The 20,335-nt window shown below is 37.8% G+C and overlaps 1 protein-coding gene across 1 annotated transcript; it reads left to right on the forward strand.

Moving 5' to 3' along the window:
- Positions 1-1,578: 1,578 nt before the first annotated feature.
- Positions 1,579-13,360, forward strand: KIAA1024L (KIAA1024-like ortholog). The gene is made up of 3 exons (XM_004686684.1): positions 1,579-1,743; positions 9,299-9,523; positions 13,181-13,360. The coding sequence occupies exons 1-3, from the start codon at positions 1,579-1,581 to the stop codon at positions 13,358-13,360; spliced, it is 570 nt and encodes a 189-aa protein (XP_004686741.1).
- The last annotated feature ends 6,975 nt before the right edge of the window (positions 13,361-20,335 follow it).

Consider the following 20,335-nt stretch of genomic DNA (forward strand, 5'->3'; position numbering starts at 1 on the left):
GATCTGGGTTCTGTGTGTCTACTTGCCAATAGAAAGAGCCAAAGAGAAGTTAAGGCTCTCCTTGAAGATGTATGCTACTCCCCAAAGAATCTTTTAGGAAAAGAAAATAGCCTGAGAAATATTTGTTCATTAGATATAGTCTGGCAGCAGCCAGAAAAATCCAGAAAGTTCCAAGTACATGCACATACACAATACACTTGATTCTTGAAATGCTTGTGACTGAGCTCTTTTACTACGAACTGTCATTATGAAGCATCTTTAACTTTCTCCAATAAATGTACTGATAAAATTAAATATATTTTGATTATTACAGAGTTTGGGGTAAAAATTCACAGAAAACTCAACTGCTCAATCCAATTTTACATCTGTTAGTAGGACAGATGATTTTTTTAGCACCCTCATGCTTATTGCTATAAAGAAGGCAAGTATTCTCAAGAGTCTTGCCTGATTCAAGTACATCCTGGCTGCTATCTCTTGTGAGCTGTATGACCCTCTTCTGAAATGTGGTGCTGATATATTCCACATGTAACCCTGGACCCCTGGAAGAGAAATCTTCCTGCTGAATCTGGTGGGCCTATAAAGATGCAAACCTAACAAGCTGTGTCTTTTACAAACTGCTGATGTTTGTCTTTCACCTTCTCACAAGTGGAAAGGTTTCCTCCTCCTCTACATGGAAATCTACTTTTTCACTGAGAAGTATGGGTCACCTAAGGCAGAATGACTTAAGAATTAGAAAACTCATCTCCATTAAAGTCCTCACCACTTCCTGGCTTGATCTATTGTTCGTCGCCTTACTCCCACAGTGGCTTTCTGAACAGCAGATGTGTTCACACTTAAGACAGTATTTTGTCCCAGCCCACCAGCGATGTTATCCTTTGACTCCAAACATACTGTGTGAATACCAAAATACACCACAAGAGTTTAAACAGCAAGTAACAGAGTGGGTCAAGGCAGTGCTTTAGGACACTTCATCACTGTAAAAAACTATAAAGCAAAATTCTTGCCATTTCCTTACCCAGAACAAGGCTGACAACCCAGGCTGTCAGGGTTAGGTTTCCAGTGCGCCTGAGACTCTGGGAGTGAAAACATGAGAAGAAACAAGATGCTGTATCACATGGGAGACTGCAGGGCTAGTCAGCTATGTTAACTCAGTAATGTTCAGGGAGGACAACTGGGCAAATCAGCCATCGGGAACTATTGTGTGTCCTCTAATTTATGGACACTGACACCGACATTCTGACATTTTTTAATCCAAAGTAGAGTTCCACGTAAAGTGTCATTTTTGACTCTGGGGAAACGTTCAGTATTATACATACCTAATTTTGGCATCTTTCTGAAGTGCCCAAATGTAGTTCCTGCTCTCTGAGTTGAGCACTGTAAACGTGTTTCTGTATCGAAGGGAGACTGGGGTCTGCTTTGCCCTTTGAGCACTCTTCTGTCTGTTTGAGAGTGGCTTCTGAGGGCAGCGGAGACATCTGGTTTCACATGCCAGTCAGCATCCTTGGATCATTAATAATGGACAAGCCTGACAGGAGTGTAGCTGTTTGCCTTTGCTTTCCACCTTAGGGGAAGGAAGACATGGATCTCTCTGTTTTGCCAAATAACAACCACCCTGACAAATTCCTGCAGCTCGATGTGAAGTCTTTAACGAGGAACTCTGAGCTTCTTCAGGCCAGCCTGGTGCGGTTTCCGGGTGGGAATTACCCTGCAGCACAACACTGGCAAAACCTCGTGTACTCACAGGTAAGATCGAAGAGCCCAGAAATATGAGTGGAGGCTCATTCTTTCTCATGATCTGCCATTTCACCATTTGTGCAAAAGGAACGTTATGGGTACGGAGCACCAGGAAACGGCTCACTCCTGCTACCCAGAAAAGGTTTTCTCCCTGAAGGAAACCTGCTCCAATCTCTTCATAAAGTATATGAATTCTTTCACTGCTCACTTCCTTTTAAGCATTAGCTTCCCACCCTGTCCTCATTTTAGCTTTTACCTACCCTTCACTTTATTCCTTTCTTCAGAATTCTTCATACCAATGGTTACATAAGCACATAAAGTTCTGGGGTTTCTCTGGTTTGGTGTAGTCTAAGCTAAACTATCAGAAGCTTTCACTGTGGCCTCACACACAGCCTGAGACAGTCAGTGAACCTTGCTTCTGCCTCATTCAGATAGCTTCCCTTTTGTTTTACACAAAGACAATGCTGACAATGGAAACCTGATGACTGAAGGAAATCTAAGACAGAGAACCCTCCACTTGGAATGGTACTGGCTGTTATTTTAGATACTTTTTCTTTCCACAGGTGTCTGTGTAGATGAGAAATATTAAACAGACTTCAAACAAAACACACTTTTTTTTTTTAACTTTCTTCTTTCGCATCTTCATTCTTTTTGCTGACCAAATGGGAAGAATAAAACTCTAATGAGTTCCACATGTTAGGATAAACCTAAGAGCCCTGACTATCACACCATGCATGAAGTAGGATTCATCTTTAAGATATGAGGGCTAGTGGGGTTAAGGGTTAGTCAATTTAGAAACAGGAAGAAGCATTTCATTTCAGAACACATGTGACTGACCTACAAACTCTTGCAAGTCATTGAATCCTTTGCAGTGGTTCTAATTCCCTGAACAGAAATTTATTTTCTTTTAAGAAACAGTTGCTACTCATGAATCCTGGTGCAAAGTGACTCCTTGATGGTGTGGTTGTGGTCTCCCCGGGACCTTTATCATGAACTCACTAAAAATCAAGTACACTTGAGTGATTGTGTGTTTCCTATAAGGTTATTAATTTATTTTCTCTGTAAAACCACCTATGAGGACAACTGACTTTTTAAAATATTTGCATTCTTCCTTTTTCTTATCATCAAAATCTTTCTAACCATCCACTTTGTTTTCTCCTGTTTCATTTAGCTTAACTTTAAATGCTATGAAATTCCCCTTTTATATTGTTTGTCTATATCATGGAATAAAATGAATCAAAAAAATCAGTTCAGATAACCTTGGCCCTCTAAGCTATGAAATTTAGTCAAAGAACATATCTAATAAATTCCTTTGGTGCTGGAACACATTGATTTAATATCTTTTGCTTGATATTGGAACTGACCCATTTCCTGCATGTGAAACTTCAGTTTCAAACTCTGTTCAATGCTCTCCTTAAACCTAAACAATACACAGATTTCTAAAAGGCATCGCTTTCAACAGGTCTTGGTGACATGAAACTGCAATTCCAGAAAACACTAACGAGATAAATGTCGTCTTTGGTTTCAAGTACGTTCTTACTAATTAACTGCAAACTACAAACAACCCTGATTTATTCTTTTACCCTAGGAAGAAATGCTAAATGACTGAATATAAGTCAATTGACTGTTGTAATAATGCATAGATTGTAAAATCAATCAAGTGCAAATCCAGGTATCTGGCTAGTCCTGAAAGAAACTATGGATGACAGTCTACAAGATTGCAATAGGGCAATAAACAATTTCTCTCTCCCTGGCTGATCTTAAAATGTGCAAGTGATATATTCATTGGATAGAAAATAAATCTTAATGGGAAATTTTCTGGATAAAACTTTCACTCAGACAACATTCACTGACCCTTCACTGACCAAGACCTCACATGATCCTCATCTCCCAGGTCTCCTCCATGAAACCAGGACCCCAGAGTCTGGCACAAGCTATTGTCACAAGCCTGGTATCATTTATACAGGTGTTTACTTCAGAGGTATTTGAGACTCCTCAGGGAGTGCTGTGAGACTTGCTTCCTGCAGCATACCTTCAAGTTTAAATTTCTAACTCTGTTGATGATTTTGTGAACTGCAGAGATGGTCTATTTCAAGTAAAACCATGAGCAATTCAGTTATGCTCCTCAGTATACTTCCTAGACATTTAAGTATCTTTAGAGCCCTATTCCATCTCCTCAAATATAAAAATGGGCGTTTATTGCACATTCAGGACTATTCTGTTTCAAAATAGTAATATATAGGGTTGGTGGAAACAGAGATACTCTTAGAAAAGGCATGACTTATGTGTTCACATGGTTAAGAAAAACAGTTATAAAAAAACAAATCCTGAGATAGAAGACACATTAGGATTTAAAGAGAAACGACAGTTATACAACTTAAGAAAGTAAGGAAAAGTAACTAGGAAATAAACTAAATAAAAGACACTGTGTGTAAATCAAGGGAAGAACAACCTGTCACACTGGGCCTTTGGCTCCAGCTCACAGGCTTAGAAACAGACATGACAGAAGTGAGGAAAAGAGCCAACTAAGACATAAGCTAGAAAAGATCCTGAAGTCTAGCTGCTAATTGGCGGGGGGTGGGGGGCAAGGAGGGAAGGCTACCACAATGTCTGGAAGCCCAAAGAAATAATTTCGTCATTTGTGCTTAAAAAGCTAGCTTTTCCTTTTCATTATCTCATTTTTATTAAGCTATCAATGGGTTGAAATATTTGGAATATAATTTTAAAATCCCATGATCTAACACATTTCTCAATTATTTAATGACCGTAAACATGACATTTTGGCGAAAGCTTATTCATTGCACACTGAAAGGAAATTTATTGTGAACCTGCATTTTTCTAGTGAAAGTATTTAAGTATAATTATAATAGAATCAAGAAATACCTACTTGTATTCTCTTGCTCAACAGGTGACCTGTGTATCTGGCAAAGAAGGCAAGTTACTTTGGCAGGAACTAAAACAGGTTTCACTATTTTCTGAATCTATCAAATTTCTATTTTTTTTTCCTGTTAATGTGGTCAAATGCATTAATCATCTAATGTTAAACTATCCTTCTGGTAAAAGATCATCTTCTAATATAAACCTGTCTTGTCCTGATGTATATAATTTATACATCTTGTAGGATTCTGTTTAGGAGTATTTTATAAATGCTTTCTACTTTGTTTATAAGAAGAACTGGCCTATAATTAAATTACTATTCTCTTATTTACTGCTCTTGTCAAAAGTTTACAGCAACCTCTTAAAATTAGTTGGGAAGCATCCCTTGCTTTCCTATTTCCTGGAAAAATGTTGACTAAGACAGAAAACAGTCTGTTTTAAGAATGTCTGGTACAACTTGACTGCAAACCTTTCATCCTGGTATTATATGTGTGTGCAGATGGGACAGATGTTACATTATTGATTCAATTAGTTAATCAACACAGGTTTCCTATTTTTTTCTTAATTACAATTGGTAAATTATGTGGGGGAAAGTTGAATGGCATGTAAATTCTTAAAACTTTTAGGAACTTAAGTCTTTTCTGATGTCACCTTCACATTTCTAACACCATGGATCTGTGACCTTTTTCCCTCTTGAGCAACACTGTCTGCGATGCTTTCAATGTGTTTTACTAGCCTTAGAGATGTCACTTTCAATGCTGTTGATTCTCTCCACTGTCAACTTTCCACACACAGGATTTACTTTCCCCTTAGACGTACCAGCCCAAGATGAACCAGTCACGACATTTAGCACATTCTTCCTTCCATAAAAACTTGGCTGGTCTATGACCAAGGTTACAGTAAATTCTTCTGCAATGAGTGAGAAGAATGAAAGACACGGTAGCCACTACTCCAAAATCTAAGATCCTACTGGAAACTGTGTGTGGGCTCCTTCCGTGAGGTTTGGGAAGACGGATTAAACACCAATTCAGCTTTCTGAAAGACCCGTCTCTCCCTCCCAGCACTGTTCTGTATGTCCTATTACCCCTTTCAGGAAGCAACCTGTTGTGTGTGAGCACACTCTACAGCCTCCTCAGTAGTAGGCCCTCCTTCAAGACTGTATTAAACTTCATAGATTATTTGTATACTTGAATTTGTAAGCCTAGAGTTAGTATTTGTTGCCTTTTTTTTTTTTTTTTTACCTGAAATCCAAAGCTTGCCAGCCTAGACTTATGGCTTCTTTGGCCATATGTTTTTGTAAAAAACATACTATAAAATTTTAATTAATGCAAATTTTATTTACGTGCAATCTGTTCTATATGTCAAACACACCTAAAGTTTTCTGAAGGCGTATATTTCAAGTAAGTGTCATTGCTTTGCTCCTCCACCTCTAGTCTCCGTTTGTCTCAATTACTACTACCTGAGGTCATTTTCAATAAAAGTTATGAAACCACACCCTTAACATCTTTACCCTGAGGCCATTTCATTCGGCTAAGAAAATGTTATGTCCTTTTTGCACAGTATCTTTTCATGTTTAAAGTAATTGTGTGTCTTGATTTTTAGATCAAGGTATTTTCCAGAATGGAAGGGAAATTTCTAGATTCTCCATTTTTACTTCTTACAAAATGTCCAGTTCTTTCTCTGATCTCATCTCTTTCTTATATTAGACTAATACTCGGATACTTGTAATGCAGCTATATGTACAGAAAGGCTCCAATTAGTTTTAAGTCTCCCCCCTAAAACTGAAGATGACTGAACTCCAAGGAGTCACAGATGACACATGCCAATTATATTTGACTGTGTGAAATGAAAAACAAGCGTTCCAGTTTCTGGTATGTTTATTGCTTTCCATGTATCTGTGGAATTATAACATTTTCTTTATTAGGGAGGGTAGGCGAGGCTGTGCTGTGATGACTAATACCCTTATAGGACAAAAATAATTAAAAAGAACAAAAAATCTTGCTCACAAAATGTCTGAGGACTGGTAATGTGGGCTCGGGATAGGCCATTTCCAAGCAGTAACTTAGGGCTTCAAGCTCTACCATCCTGCAGCTCTCATCCCAGAACCCTTGCTTATAGAAACACAAAAACTGAAAGGGAGAAAAAGCAGCATATAGTCATACACATATAATAATGTATAATAAAATTTAATTTTGAAGAAGGTATTTCGACTCTGTCATTTCAACAGGTGGTTTACTCTGTTTACTTCTAAACTTTTTTACTTCTCTGAGGTTTCCACCTAGTCTGTTTCATTTTTCTTGTTTTATAAATTGATCCATTTTCCACTATTTTTAACCACTCTACTGAAAGAAGGCTACAGTTCCCTACTTTTATTATACTTCTATACTCTGATTTCTTAATGCATCCTAATTAAAAAATCTCAGTATCTCTAAGAACATCTTAAGCTATCTTTAGAGTCCTAATCAGAGCTATTCGTTTAATGTAGAACTTCCCATTGCTTTTGTTGTCTATTGTTAAACTCACAAAAAAATTTTTATTTCTACCTTACCATAAAATAAATGGCTCAATACTACTAAGTCCTAATCATACTCACATACCTAACAGTTTTCTTATTTGTCCATCATCATTCCTCTGGCATCTCAACCTTTCCTTCTAGTAACAACTGTATTCTTTCTAAAGTGTATTTCTCAGATACACCTTTACACTTGCCTGTTAATTGCGGGGACTGTTTTTTGTCTGCCTGAATGTATCTATTTCATGTCTAAAGTTTATATGGTCAACAAAGAAAGCTCAATGTTACTTTTGTGACATTTAAAAAATTAGTTTACAATTCACGTAACTAAAATAATGGAATATCACTTATTTATCGAAATGAAATGAACCTCAACCATGGTCATTATTTTAATCTACATTATTCAAATTAGTTTATTAATTTCCTCTACACACTTCCTTCAGACATAAAACTGACATTCAATATAAAAATTGCATCTTGCTCTAGGATAAGCCTTAAAACTTAAGAACATGGGTTCTGATTTTTTTAATAGATATATTTTATCAGTAAGTTTTTCAAGGCCTTCAGACATTGTCATACAATTTTTTCTTAACTCTAAAACTATAAAGTGTATTTGTTATTTAAATAATTTCCGTATTTAAGACGTTTAAAGAACAGGCTAGCAGGCAAGAAAGCTGACAAAGCAAATTTGTCAGTATCAGAAGATTTATCCTACAAAGATTATCAAAGCTATTTAGCATTAAAACAGTCAGAATTATGCTAACCTGGAATGCTCTAAATTTTACACCAAATTATTTTCCCTTAATTGGGAAACATTTTTTTTGGTCAGATAACCTATCTTAAAAGTACTTAGTGTAGATTTTTAAATATTTCATGGCAAAATAAATATCAAAATACAAAAGACTCAGCAACCAACAACCTGTTGAAATCAGATCTGCACAATGATCTCTAATATGGAGGAGGGTGCAGAATGTATGATTCAAACACATTAAAGAGACTTCAGATTTACACATACTATGACTGATTTTCACCAGCCATTTGGTATAAAGCTACTTAATACTAGTTTCTATAAGTACATGCTTAATGTGACTTTACATCCCAACAGATAAGGGAAACAGGGTATTTTAATCATGAATATAGGTCAGAGAAATATTAAAATAGTACTGAAAGTTCTCTGTTCAGAGAGGATGAAAGGTGAAACACATTACTGAATAATTTTATAAATTAAATGAAATATATTACTAGATTCTATGGGCTAAACTCAAGTTTTCTCAAAATTAGCTTATGTAGAATTCTTCCTTGATGCTCCATACTAAGTGAGGTATTCTACAAGCTTTTGATTTCTTCTCATTTTATGTGGCCACTGGGAAAACTGTAATTAAACCTTTTTCCACTTCATGATAACTTTGTACTCATGAGAAAAAGAAAAAATATGAAGGTCAAATCAGAGACAAAACATTGTATGATTCTATTTATATATGATACAAAGTGAGGATGAATTAACTTATATTGTTAAATTTTGGATACCAGTTATCCCTGGGTGGGATAGGATTAGTAGACTAGAAGAAGCCTTAGGCACGTTGATAATGTTCTATGTCTTGGAATGTTGGGTTTACTCAGTTTTGAAAATTTTTTGTGCTATAGTTTTATGAGGTGCACTTTTCCATATATGAATTTTTCTTCAAGGACATGTTTTGAAATAACAGGAAATCAGTATTAATACTTAGTTAATAGCCTATAGACACATTAAGGAGTGCAATCCTAAGATAGTACAGCTATCAAAATTTCTGTTAGGAGGCCCAAGAATATACATGAAAGCCAAATCATATTGATAAAATATATTTTAATCTTGAACAGTGCTGGATTAATACAGCAATGTTAAGCATTGTTTTTATCAGCACAGAGAAGTAAAATGTAAGTAAATCTCAGCGCAAATAAGTTGTTTAAAGTTCAGAAATTTACTATTTAATTAAAGAACAATGTTCTTTCTAGTTGTAACATTTTAATGAAAGATTATTCAGTTCTAGGTCAAGCTAGATTACAACCCTTTCCTCATTCATTATCTCAATGTATTGTATTTCCAAGCACAGTTAAGTCATTTTCAGGTATGGTTATTTCATATCGTGTATCATCAGTGTCCCATTGGTAAAAGAAGCCTGTCTCTATGCCTATCAGAGAGAAAAGAAGAATATTACTGCACAAAGAAGGAGGGGATCTAGTGCAGAGACCACTGCTGCAGACAGCCCACCCCCATCCCTGTCATCAGTTCTGAAGAATAACCCTCTCTACGGTGACATAAGTTTGGAAGAAGCCATGAAAGAAAGAAAAAAGAATCCTTCGTGGACCATTGAAGAGTATGATAAGCATTCCCTACACACAAACCTCGCTGGACATCTGAAGGTACTCAATATAAAGAGACAATTCCTTCAACGAATGAGAAAAATAAGTTAAATAATCCTAAAGGAGATGGATATTGAGGGGGAAGGCACTCTTCTCCAGACTAAAAACCCCGCAGATTTTAAGTCACTGAGTCTTCTGTCTTTCACATTTCTCTCCTAGTCAGTACTTACATTTTTTTTTGTTGTTGTTTGTTTGTTTGTTTCGAATCTCATCTTTTCATCAACTGAGACCTATGTAGAAATAATGGGTGCAGATGCTGGGAGAGAAATGGATATGAGAAATAACTTCCCAGGCTATATATAATCTTTTCTCCTTTCTTTGTGACCACTTATGCTCTGAAGAGTTAAAAATTCTGTGTCCTACATTTATTTGCAAATACTGTACGCTCAGTCTTAGGCATTGTGTGAGGCAGTTCTCATCACAGATCATTTTATTTCAAGCCCACTCTGATTTAAAATTGCAGATTTACATTTTGGACATTTTCCTGTGTTTCAGTAACAAAGCAAAACAAAAACATTTCAACACAGGAAAAGTATGCAATGAACTCATTCACCCAACTTAAACCCAAAGTACGTTTTTCTTTCCTTCCCCCCTCAATACTCCTCCCTGGATGTCACCAACCACAATGATCTCAAAATACCTGAATAGCAGGAAGAGTGGCTTCTCTTTTCTGTGTGGATGGGATTCCTACCCAGCCTTGACTTGCCTCTGCCTGTCTTAGGGGCAGGGAGACCTGGCATTTACCAATACCTTTCACTTAACAATGTAGATCTGTTCTGAGCCTTAAGCACCTAAAGATTCTTTGTTTTGAAGGGGACAGCACTTTGCCTCCTGAAACCTCTACACTTTTTAAAACTGAAAATGTACACTGTGACCTCTTGATAATCCAGTGTCTGAAGTATCTTAATCTCCTACTAAAACCAGTGTATTTTCTCTCTAGCCCACTTTCCAGAGAAATTTCTATTAACAGATGCTTCCTTATAGCAATTATTATTATTATTTTTAAATCAGGATTCAGGATCAAGATTTCAAATAAGTCACTAGCTACATCTGGGGTTGGGGAGAGTATTGATTTATTTCACAAACATTTCTTGACTAGCGGTGAGCCAATTCTATTTGTTGTTTGCATCAAAGACAAGGGGAACCACAGAGATTAGCATTACTATCTCTTCACTCAAAAGTTTATCTAATTGAGCAAATTAACACTGACTACAGAACAAGGTAGGAGAGGATAGGGATGGACTGTCACACTCAGAAAAGGACACATACATTAAACTAAAAACCCTTCATGAAAAAAAAGTTAACCTAAGACAGGATTAAAGGATATGAAGAATTCCAAAAGACACAGGAGAAGAGAGGGTCTTCTGTAAGGAGTAACTAAAAAAAAAAAAAAAAGAAAGAAAGAAAAAAAGGCACAAAAAAAAGCGTTTGTTGAAAACAGAACGCAGTCCAACTTTGTTGTTGCTACAGTCTAAATAATTAATTCACTTTGGATTCAAGTAAGAAAAAAAAAGGCATGTTTGTCAGACTAAGGAAATAGAATGTTCCTGGAAAGGAACAATTTTACTGTACAATTCTGGGAGTCATGATTAGGAAGCGTAAATATGAATGTGAGGCTATACTGTCACCACTTGGGTCTGGCACCCCCCACCTGTTTCCTACCTGCATACCCACTCACCTCAAAGCAGGGGCCCCTCATTAAGATCTGTTCACTATCCTTCAGACTAACTTTAAGAGAGATGCTTCTGGAAGCCATACCTTTCAACAGAATTTCTCCTACACCTAATTGATTCAGTTTCCTTCATCACTATCCTTATCTATAATTCATAACAGAGCCCTGCTTTTTCTGAAACTGAGGTAACACTTATGAACTAAAGAAGTTCCAAGTGTCTTTGGCCACTACCATTTTCTACAGTTCTAAGAGTTCATAAATAAGAAAGAAGGGTGGGGGTGGCAGGGGGGAGCACATTCAGTTACCAAGGCAAGTGATAAGCAGAATCTAAGAGGATGGTCTCCATTATGAAAATTTTTACTAGAGAATAGTGGCATTAGACTTGCAAAGTGCCAATCTCTTGATTAAGACACTAGTAAAAAGAAGGACAAGGATGAAGCCACGAAGGATTTTTAATTCACCAATCCTTCAGCACAGGTATCCGACTTTTTTCTTTGTTTAAAGATTTCTTTTATTTATGCATACAAAACTGGAGTATAGGACAGAGATGCAGGTGTGGTGAGAGAATTCACCAGAGACAGAGTGGGGGTCAGAATAGGCAGATCAAGTACACTGCTGAGGGGAGCAGCCGGCGGGTCAGGAGTGGTCTGCCGTGCCATGTGGGTCACCGCCCGGGGCTGGAATCTAAGTGGCTGCAGCTAGCTTGCAGTGCTGTGTCCTAACCCGTTGCGCCATCAAGGAGGGCCAGGTATCTGACTTAGAGGTTAATCTTTGTTTTTCTAAGAGTAGAGAGATTGCAACTAGCAGCAGCATGACAGGGGAGGTACTGTCCACACCAACTGATACAAAACCCCCTGAGACTAGAGGGGCTGATTTGAGGCTGGCGGCTTGGTTTTGAGTCACTGCAGTGATCAAGATGAGAAGCAATGTTACCTGAAGTTGAGTTTGTAAAAACAGAGACTCAGCATTAACTACAAATTTCTTGGTACCTATTCAGGTATAGACTCTGAATCTAGAGCACTGAACCACAATGGCAGATAGTAAGATTATTTTTTTTCAAGTAAGGACAGCAGAGTTCACAAATGAGTTACTAAGTATTAGGCAATTAGGTTGAACTGAATATAATTCTGTAAGGTTGACAGGAAGATGAGGCTAGAGGGAGAAAAGAGTCATAGGGAGTAGGAGCTGTCATGGGGGAGACAAACAGCCTCAGGTTTCTGCACGGCAAGCATGTTGGTGGCTTCAGAAAAACAACAAACAAAAACAAAAAAGCCCCAGGAGACTGAGAGACATGGAAGGGACTCTAGACTCTTAGTTTAAAAATCTCAAACATGTTTATGTCTACCATGAAAACAAAACTAAACCTCTAAGCTTATTTGAAGCAAATAATCTAATTTATTTCAGCTCCCTAGTCTGAATGACTAGTTACTGAGATGCAGGAAATGCTGAATTGACCCTCCCTGGTGGTGCAAATTGTTAAAGTCGTAGCACCATGAAGCTATCCTCAGCCACTCACAGATGGCCCAGCAGACCTCTACTGTCTTGTCCACTGCTCCTCCCCTCAGCAGTGTATTTCAGTTGATCTGCCTATTCTGCTCCCCACTTTGCCTCTGGTGAATCCTCTCAATACCCACACCTCTGGTCCATATCCCAGTTCTTGTAAGTATAAATAAGTAAATCTTTAAAAGAGAAAAAAGATACGCTAAATTGGCTAAAACATTACAGAAATGTTCTTATCTTTCTGACCCTTTAACAGCAAGTCCTGCCAACCTCTGAATTCTCATGCACACCCACAGACAGGAGATGCAGGGACCGCAGGCAGCCAGGAGGTGAAGGCTCCCTGTTTGAGCAATCCAGGGATGTCCTGCCACGCTTATGTGCGCTTTGACATATGAGCTCACAGTACCTTTGACAGTGTCTTGTTCTGCAAATCAATTAGTTGGTGACATTGATCAATCACTATTTTCTATTTAATTTTCTTTCAGGAAAATCCTAATGACTTGCGGTTTTGGTTGGGAGACATGTACACACCCGGTTTTGACACCTTATTGAAAAAAGAAGAAGAACAAGAGAAGCATTCAAAGTATTGCCGTGTAGCTCTGATTTTGATCCTTGTTGCCTGTATTTTGGTCTCCATAGTGACTGTTAGCTCTTTTTTCACCTGAAGAAACTCCCACAAATGGTCTCTTACATTTCTTTAAATTTTTTCCAAATAAATATTTGTAGAAAAACATGCTCACGCAGTGTATACTTTTGATTGTGTAGTTAAACTGTCTTGGAGGATGCAAATGTTGGCTAAGACACATTGGCTTTACCTACTTTGCTTTCTAAAACCTATGTAACAATTCCAGCAGCCTGAGCTTTGTCCTTTAGGAAACAGAAGTTCCAGAGAGCAAACCACAGAAAAGTCCCAACAAAACACAATCAAAATTAAACATTTTGATAGAGAACAAAACACCAATAATTGTCAGCAGCTTTTTCTTAATGCTCCAATTATACTAACCTTTAAAAAACGATCACCTCCTGGTCACCCCACTCACCTGGCTCACTGGGAAAATTGAGCACATGGTATTTCTGGCCAGTGGCCACATAGACAGGATAAAAGCTCCAGTTGTGCTGCCTATTAGGTTGGATCACTGCTGCTTTATCTCCCGTTATTCTTAAAGGGGTAGGGAAACATTATTCAAATGCATTCATATTTTCTAGTCATGTCTGTTTGATGTTGTAATTTGCATAGAAGTAACAATTACTTAACTATGATCTATCTGTGTATTTCCACCCATTTGTTTTCTTAATTGCTCCAAAGTGTGTACATAGTGTATACCCAGATGTCTGTCAGTATATTCCGTCAGCTATGACCTATGAAGGAGCTCCTAGAAAGTATTTCCTAGGGAGGAAAGTGGCTAAGAGAACAGAGTTTGAATTTAATAATGCTATTTGCCAACTGGTGGACCCTAGGCAAACTATTATCTCAAGGACAGAACATCACAAACCCCCCAAAAAGGTTTGCCTAACAGATCAACAGAAGCAATACCTAATTCAATATAAGCAGGTCTATATTAAATGACAGCTGTTTTCAGTATTTCTGCTATCTTATTGGCACCTCTAAGTTGCCACATATTTCCTACAAAATCCTGAGGATATGGTACTGGCCTCTGAAGGAGAATTAAGTCTCACCCTTCTCTTTCTCGTAGAATGCCCTTAAGTCCCTCAGCCCCATTCTTGTCTCCTTTCTCAATATGGCCCCACCACCCTCAGATTGTCTTATGAAATTAAGGGACTTTCTCTCCTATTAGCCAGCTTTTGATCTATGGGAGTGTCCTTTTTTTTTTTTTTTTTTGCATTCATCCTAAGGATACTTAGAGTACATTGACATGAAGATTTACTGCAAAATAAAATCATGTGTACAGAAAATATTTTAAGCATAGTTGTATTCCCTGACCTACTCTTTCAGCTCTACAATAGCTTCTAGTTCAATTAAGAACTGAATCAAGGAGAGAAAAAGACCCTAGGGACTTTGTGAGTAGACCCACCTTCTCTACTGACACACCTACTGCACAACTACTTGCTATTAACCTGTTTTCAATTTTCACATCTAAGGTACGCAAAACACGTTTTTATCTCTTATACACATGGAAAACATCTGTGGCACAACAGGAGGCATCTGGATGTCCAGTTAAGGTTCTCTAAAAGTACCAGGCACTAACAACCACAGGGCTGCGAAAGCTTCTCATCTGAACGCCAAGTTCCCCTACCCCATCTCATTGTTCTCTCCTGCCCAATCCCTCTGCGAGCATTTATGAAACTTTCAGTCACATGTATTTCACTGTGAATGACCCTGTGATTTTTCTATTGCTCCCAAACCAAACTTCACTGTTAGCCTTCAATGTAACTATATAATCAAAATATATTAGTATCTGTCACTGGATTAATATTATGCATCTAAATTGGGGAGAATTTACATAGAAAGGATGTATGTGTCACTGTGTATACTCAAAAATCATACCTTGAAAACAAATCCAATTTCACCATAAATGTCAGTTTTTAATGAAATTAGCTGACGTAAAAAATATAATAAGGACAAAGTAAATACAGAGGTTATGGTCCTTAAAAGGGTGAAGTTCAAATATGGAGTTTCTTAAAATGTGTGGTTCAGATTAAATAATGTTTTTAAGACATTTCAATACAATCCATGTGGAGAATGTTCAAGAAGGCAGCCTAGGAAGAGCCTGGGCTCACTTCTTCCCACAGACACACCACTTACACAGCTACCTGTGGAGTAACTCTGATAAAGAGCTGAAAATGGTTCTCACAGTGCCACAAAAAGCAACATAAGGATTAAACCAAATGGGTAGAAGAGGCAGATATGTTTTTTCCATGAAACCCCACCCCTAATCCAGAGACCACAATCAGGAAGGCTCTCAAAAACATGGGTTTATTGAGAAGGGGTTCATGCCATGTATCAAGCACCCAACCACTGCAGCCGCATCGAAGAGATAGGCCCCCTAATACTTAGTTCTGAGACCCCAGTAGTGATGAGAAACATAGAGAATGTGCATAAGGAAAGTGTAGACTCACTCACCCCGGGATGCAGGAACTGTAGGAAAAGCAAGAGACTTACTAGCCAACCTTAAAAATATCTGCTAGGGGAGAAGGGTTGGCAGGAACTTTCTCCAGGATCACAGACAACAGCAGGTGCCATTTTTGCACTTTTGCTTTACATTACTAGAGCCAGAGCTGGTAAGTACTGTTTAAGTACACCTTATCTTTCTAGAGCATGAATGCACACATACCACACCCCACATCACATCACATAAGGTCAAACTGGCCATGCTTCTGGAGCAGGTAACTGCATTATCAAATGCAGCTTCAAGATCTACTGTGATGCTACTCAACATGGCTGTTCTGCTCAGTGCAATCACAAAGTGTGTGTACATGCTTCTCTCTTCAGGGGGACAGCTATTCATTATCAAGTCTGGAGGTTAGCATACTTTAAAAACAGCTACCTGAGGGCCCTCCCTGGTGATGCAATGGGTTAACACACAGCACGATGAAGCTAGCTGTACCCACTTCATGAGTTTGATCCCTGGCCAGGGAGGTGTCCCACCTGGCGTGGCAGACCTCTCCTGACCCACCCACTGTTCCCCTCAGCAGCGTACTTTGTCAATCTGCCTGTTCTGCTTCCCGCCCTGTCTCTGGTGAATCTTCTCACTGCCCCTGCACCTCTGTCTTGTACCCCAGTTCTGAGTATGAATTAAATAAATCTTTAAAAAAAAATAAACAGACACCTGAAATCAGGTGTTGAAAGTGATCCTTCTACTAAATGTGTCACATCTTTGCAGACCCATTCTATCCTCTCAAATAATCAAGAATGAGCTATCAAGAATAGGTCTCATTGACAGGGGACATATTAACAATGATCTAGACTACCTAGATAGCCACAAGTTTCTTCAAGAGACAACCAAGTTTCAAGAGACAACCAAAGAGTAGGGCAAAGTTGAACATAAGCTTCAACACCTATGCAAGGCCATTTTTTCAAGATGCCCTTGCTTTGCATAATACATAGAAAATGGAGCAGTTACCAAGGAAAACACTATGGAGAATACTCAAAAAATGTAAAGTAACATGATTCAAAATTAAACTTTGGAATAAAATAAAAACATTAACAAAAAAAAAAAAAAAACAAAAAAAACAAAAACAGAGGGTCTTCCTGCTAGAATAGGGGTAAAAGTCTCAGTACGATCAAGCTATCACAAGCCACTGCAACACAAGTCCAATCCCCGGCCAGCAAGCCAATCCACATGGCACAGCAGACCTCTCCTGTCTCACCCACTGCTCCACTCACTCTCCTGTCTCACTCACTGCTCCACTCAGTGGTGTATTTCAGTAGATCTGCCTGTTCGGCTCCCCACTCTGTCCCTGGTCAATCTCCCTACCCTGGCTGATACCCAGTTCTTGTATGCATTAATAGAATGCATCTTTAAAGAACAAAGCAGAATAAATACAAAATTAAACTAAAATCAAAGAGAAAACAGAATAGGAGTTACCAGAAAAGAGGGCTGTGGGAAGGAGGAGTGAAAGGGATCAGGAGGTATAAACTTCCAGTTACAAAATAAGCAAAGGAAACTTATGCACAGCAGGGGATGGCAGTCAATGATGCATTACTACAAATCTGAAAGTTAAAAAGAATATTTGACGATGGTTATTTCACAATGTACACAAATGGAGATGATGTTGTATATTTTAAACTAAAATAATATTCTATATCAACTATACCTCAATAAAAAATACAGCCCCTGGTCAGTGATTACTATGATCTTCAACACAGTTTTACTCTTGTTTTCAACACAGTTTTACTCTTGTTTTCTTTCAAAATTGGGCAAAGAAAGTCTTAAGCTTCCTACTTTCCTAAAATTCAGAAGCTGAGCTTCAAAAAATATCTCAGGTTCTTCAGATGATACATTCCCCCTCCCCACCCCCCTGTTTTTTTCTTTTTCTTTCTTTCTTTCTTTTTCTTTTTTTTTCTTTTGCCTTTTTCCCCCTTTTATCTAATAAGTTAGTATGTAGGAGGTTCTAACAGTTAAGTATTGTGGCAATTTTCTAAAGGAGAAAATCCAAGTGTAAAAACTCTTTAAAAGAGCTGCTTTCACATTTAAAAGTCGTATGAAAACAGTTTCTTTTACATCCCAGTGAGGCTTATTCCAATTACTTTCATGCTGCTGTCACCTAGCGGAGTTTTGGCCTGTGGAAACAGAAAAAGCATCCTTGACAACTCCCTTATTCAGAGTGCACTCCTGCCATCTGGTGGTATCATTATTGTGTCTGCCCTTCACCCAGGAAAAACTGTACCAAAAGGAACATTCTGCAGGTGATGGAGTCAGTATTGTTTCCGGACTCAGACTCAAGGTGACTAGCTCTCAAGAGCTTCCACAGCAGCTCCTGCACCATGACCATGAGCGGCATACCCGCACAGCTTGCAAGAAATGAAGACTGGTCTAGAGTCACACAGACCCATGGCAGTACCTATTACACAGAGTAAGCTGAAGTTAAACGTAGAATTCTATTCTTAGGGATAGTCCTACTCTAAACCCCAAGTGGCTAACAATTTTACAGATGTTAAATAAGTTATGGCTTGTATCAGATTTGGAATAGGATGAGTTTCTACAATTTTAGTTCTGTACTGAGAGTGTATTTAAGTATTTCTTCATCGTTTTCTTGTACCCTTTGCTATTACCAGGTTTAAATTGGCTCCTCATATAACTGAAAAATACAAATTTATCATGAATGAGAAATAATTTTGAAGAGTAGAATTAGTTGAGGCCATTCAGTCTCACCCTTGAGGATTTCTACTTATACACCTAGAGACTAACAGAGCACTTTTTGGAAGAAATAAAACTTTTATGGTTCCGTCCAAGTAATCACTTAGTCTTCCTGAAGTCCAACTTAAAGAGTTCAATCAAAATGAGCAACTTCACAAATTGAACACAGATTTCTGTAAGAGCATTTGCTCTGTTTTCATTTTATGGACACTACGATTCATACATCTGGTCAAGATGCCCCGTTTATACAGACCGCTGGAAAATTTCGTGCCCAAATTAGGGCCCCTCACTTCTCAAGTACAGAGGACCTTTCTCAAGTGCTTTTCAGGTCCTGTCTTCCTTCATGACACCACTTCACATATTCTTTTTGCTTTATTCTATTCCTACCTCAAATCTATCTTTTAGGGGTATAAGTTTTCTAAATCTTAAACCTTACAGATAGTGTATGGAGTATATAGAGAATCATAAGTATGGACGTATTATATATGCACATAATGAGTATCAAAAAAAACAAATGCAAAATGGTGTTTCAAAAGAAAAAAACTTGAAATAAAAATCTTTTCAATAAGTAGTCTTTTTTTTAAATTTAAAATGTTCCCTGACTAGGTTTCTTAGGCTAGAAGAAATGCGATTCAAGATAGTTTTACACATACTTATTGTTCTCAAGTTCCTCACAAAGCAAAGAATTCTTCTGCTAATTAAAATCTTGTTTTCCTAGACTGAAATAAGCATTAAAATTCCTCACACTTCAATTAGCTTCAAGGTTGCTGAAACACTGTTTAGATAATTACCTGGATAATACAACAATTGCTATTGGCCAAGAAAATGAAAAAAGCAGTTAACTGAGCTTCATTCTCAAGATGTATTTTCAGGGCTAACGTATCTAGAATCAAAACAATTGCTAAGAGGATAATTTCAAGTTCATTTTTTTCCCTTGCTTTCACTTAAAAAATATGGCAGTTACAAGCCCTTTTCATGAATTCTAAAATAGAATTTTAAAAGTTTTACTTTGCTTTCTACTCAACACATTAACATACATCTTTTAGAACCTCTCTGGCTTCTCAGTGGGTCCCTGTGGACAGCTGTATCTCCTTACATTTGCTACCCCACACATCTCACTTGGCCTTCCCTAGCACTGCCTCAGGCTGAAGCAAAAACAAAAAACAGATAGAATCATGCTTCTTATAGCTCCTTATTCTAACACCTCCCACCTCCATAATCCCACTCATCTTGATACGGTTGTAAGGTTAAGTGCACATTGTTAAAAAGAGAGTTTGAGACTTGGGACCACCAAGTGTCCTTTCAGAATAAAAACTGGATTGAGAATTTAGATCTTCTAAACCTATTATGGATCCTTCCTCTGTAGTTTTTATTTTCTTCAACTGCAATGAGACCATGGTATATTCCAGCAATTGACCAAACAGATGTTTCTCTCTTCTCCTGTCCATCCCACAGCTTTATGCTAATATGCAGCTATGTTCTTTTCCATTCAGCCTATTCTCCGAAAATGCACAATATACGTAGTACACACACTGTTGTGCCCAGAATGCCAGGAAACCCAAATATCATAAATTGCACTGTTTTAAAATTTAGGTTCATGTAGTTTCTTTGTAAGGAGAAAAAAAACAAAAAGACAAAAAACAACCAACCTTAGATCTCATGATTAAGGTGGTTATGGATTATTTGCTTTCTTAGTAAATAATGTTAACAAAATGTGCTTCCCTTATTGCAATGTTCCAGAGTATAGAATCTGATTGCTCCAAACTTGCCTCAGATTATGCTTAAATTTGTGTAAGCTCCTGGCAGTCCCAACTTCTCTGA

Source organism: Condylura cristata, unplaced genomic scaffold, assembly GCF_000260355.1.
Source record: "Condylura cristata isolate star-nosed mole 26May11 unplaced genomic scaffold, ConCri1.0 scaffold00021, whole genome shotgun sequence".
NCBI classification, from domain to species: domain Eukaryota; kingdom Metazoa; phylum Chordata; class Mammalia; order Eulipotyphla; family Talpidae; genus Condylura; species Condylura cristata.

Coding starts and splice junctions, on each gene's coding strand:
- KIAA1024L (XM_004686684.1), top strand. CDS start 1,579: ATGGATCTCTCTGTTTTGCCAAATAACAACCACCCTGACAAATTCCTG. Junction 1,744..9,298: donor AAAACCTCGTGTACTCACAG/GTAAGATCGAAG, acceptor TATGCCTATCAG/AGAGAAAAGAAGAATATTAC. Junction 9,524..13,180: donor ACCTCGCTGGACATCTGAAG/GTACTCAATATA, acceptor ATTTTCTTTCAG/GAAAATCCTAATGACTTGCG.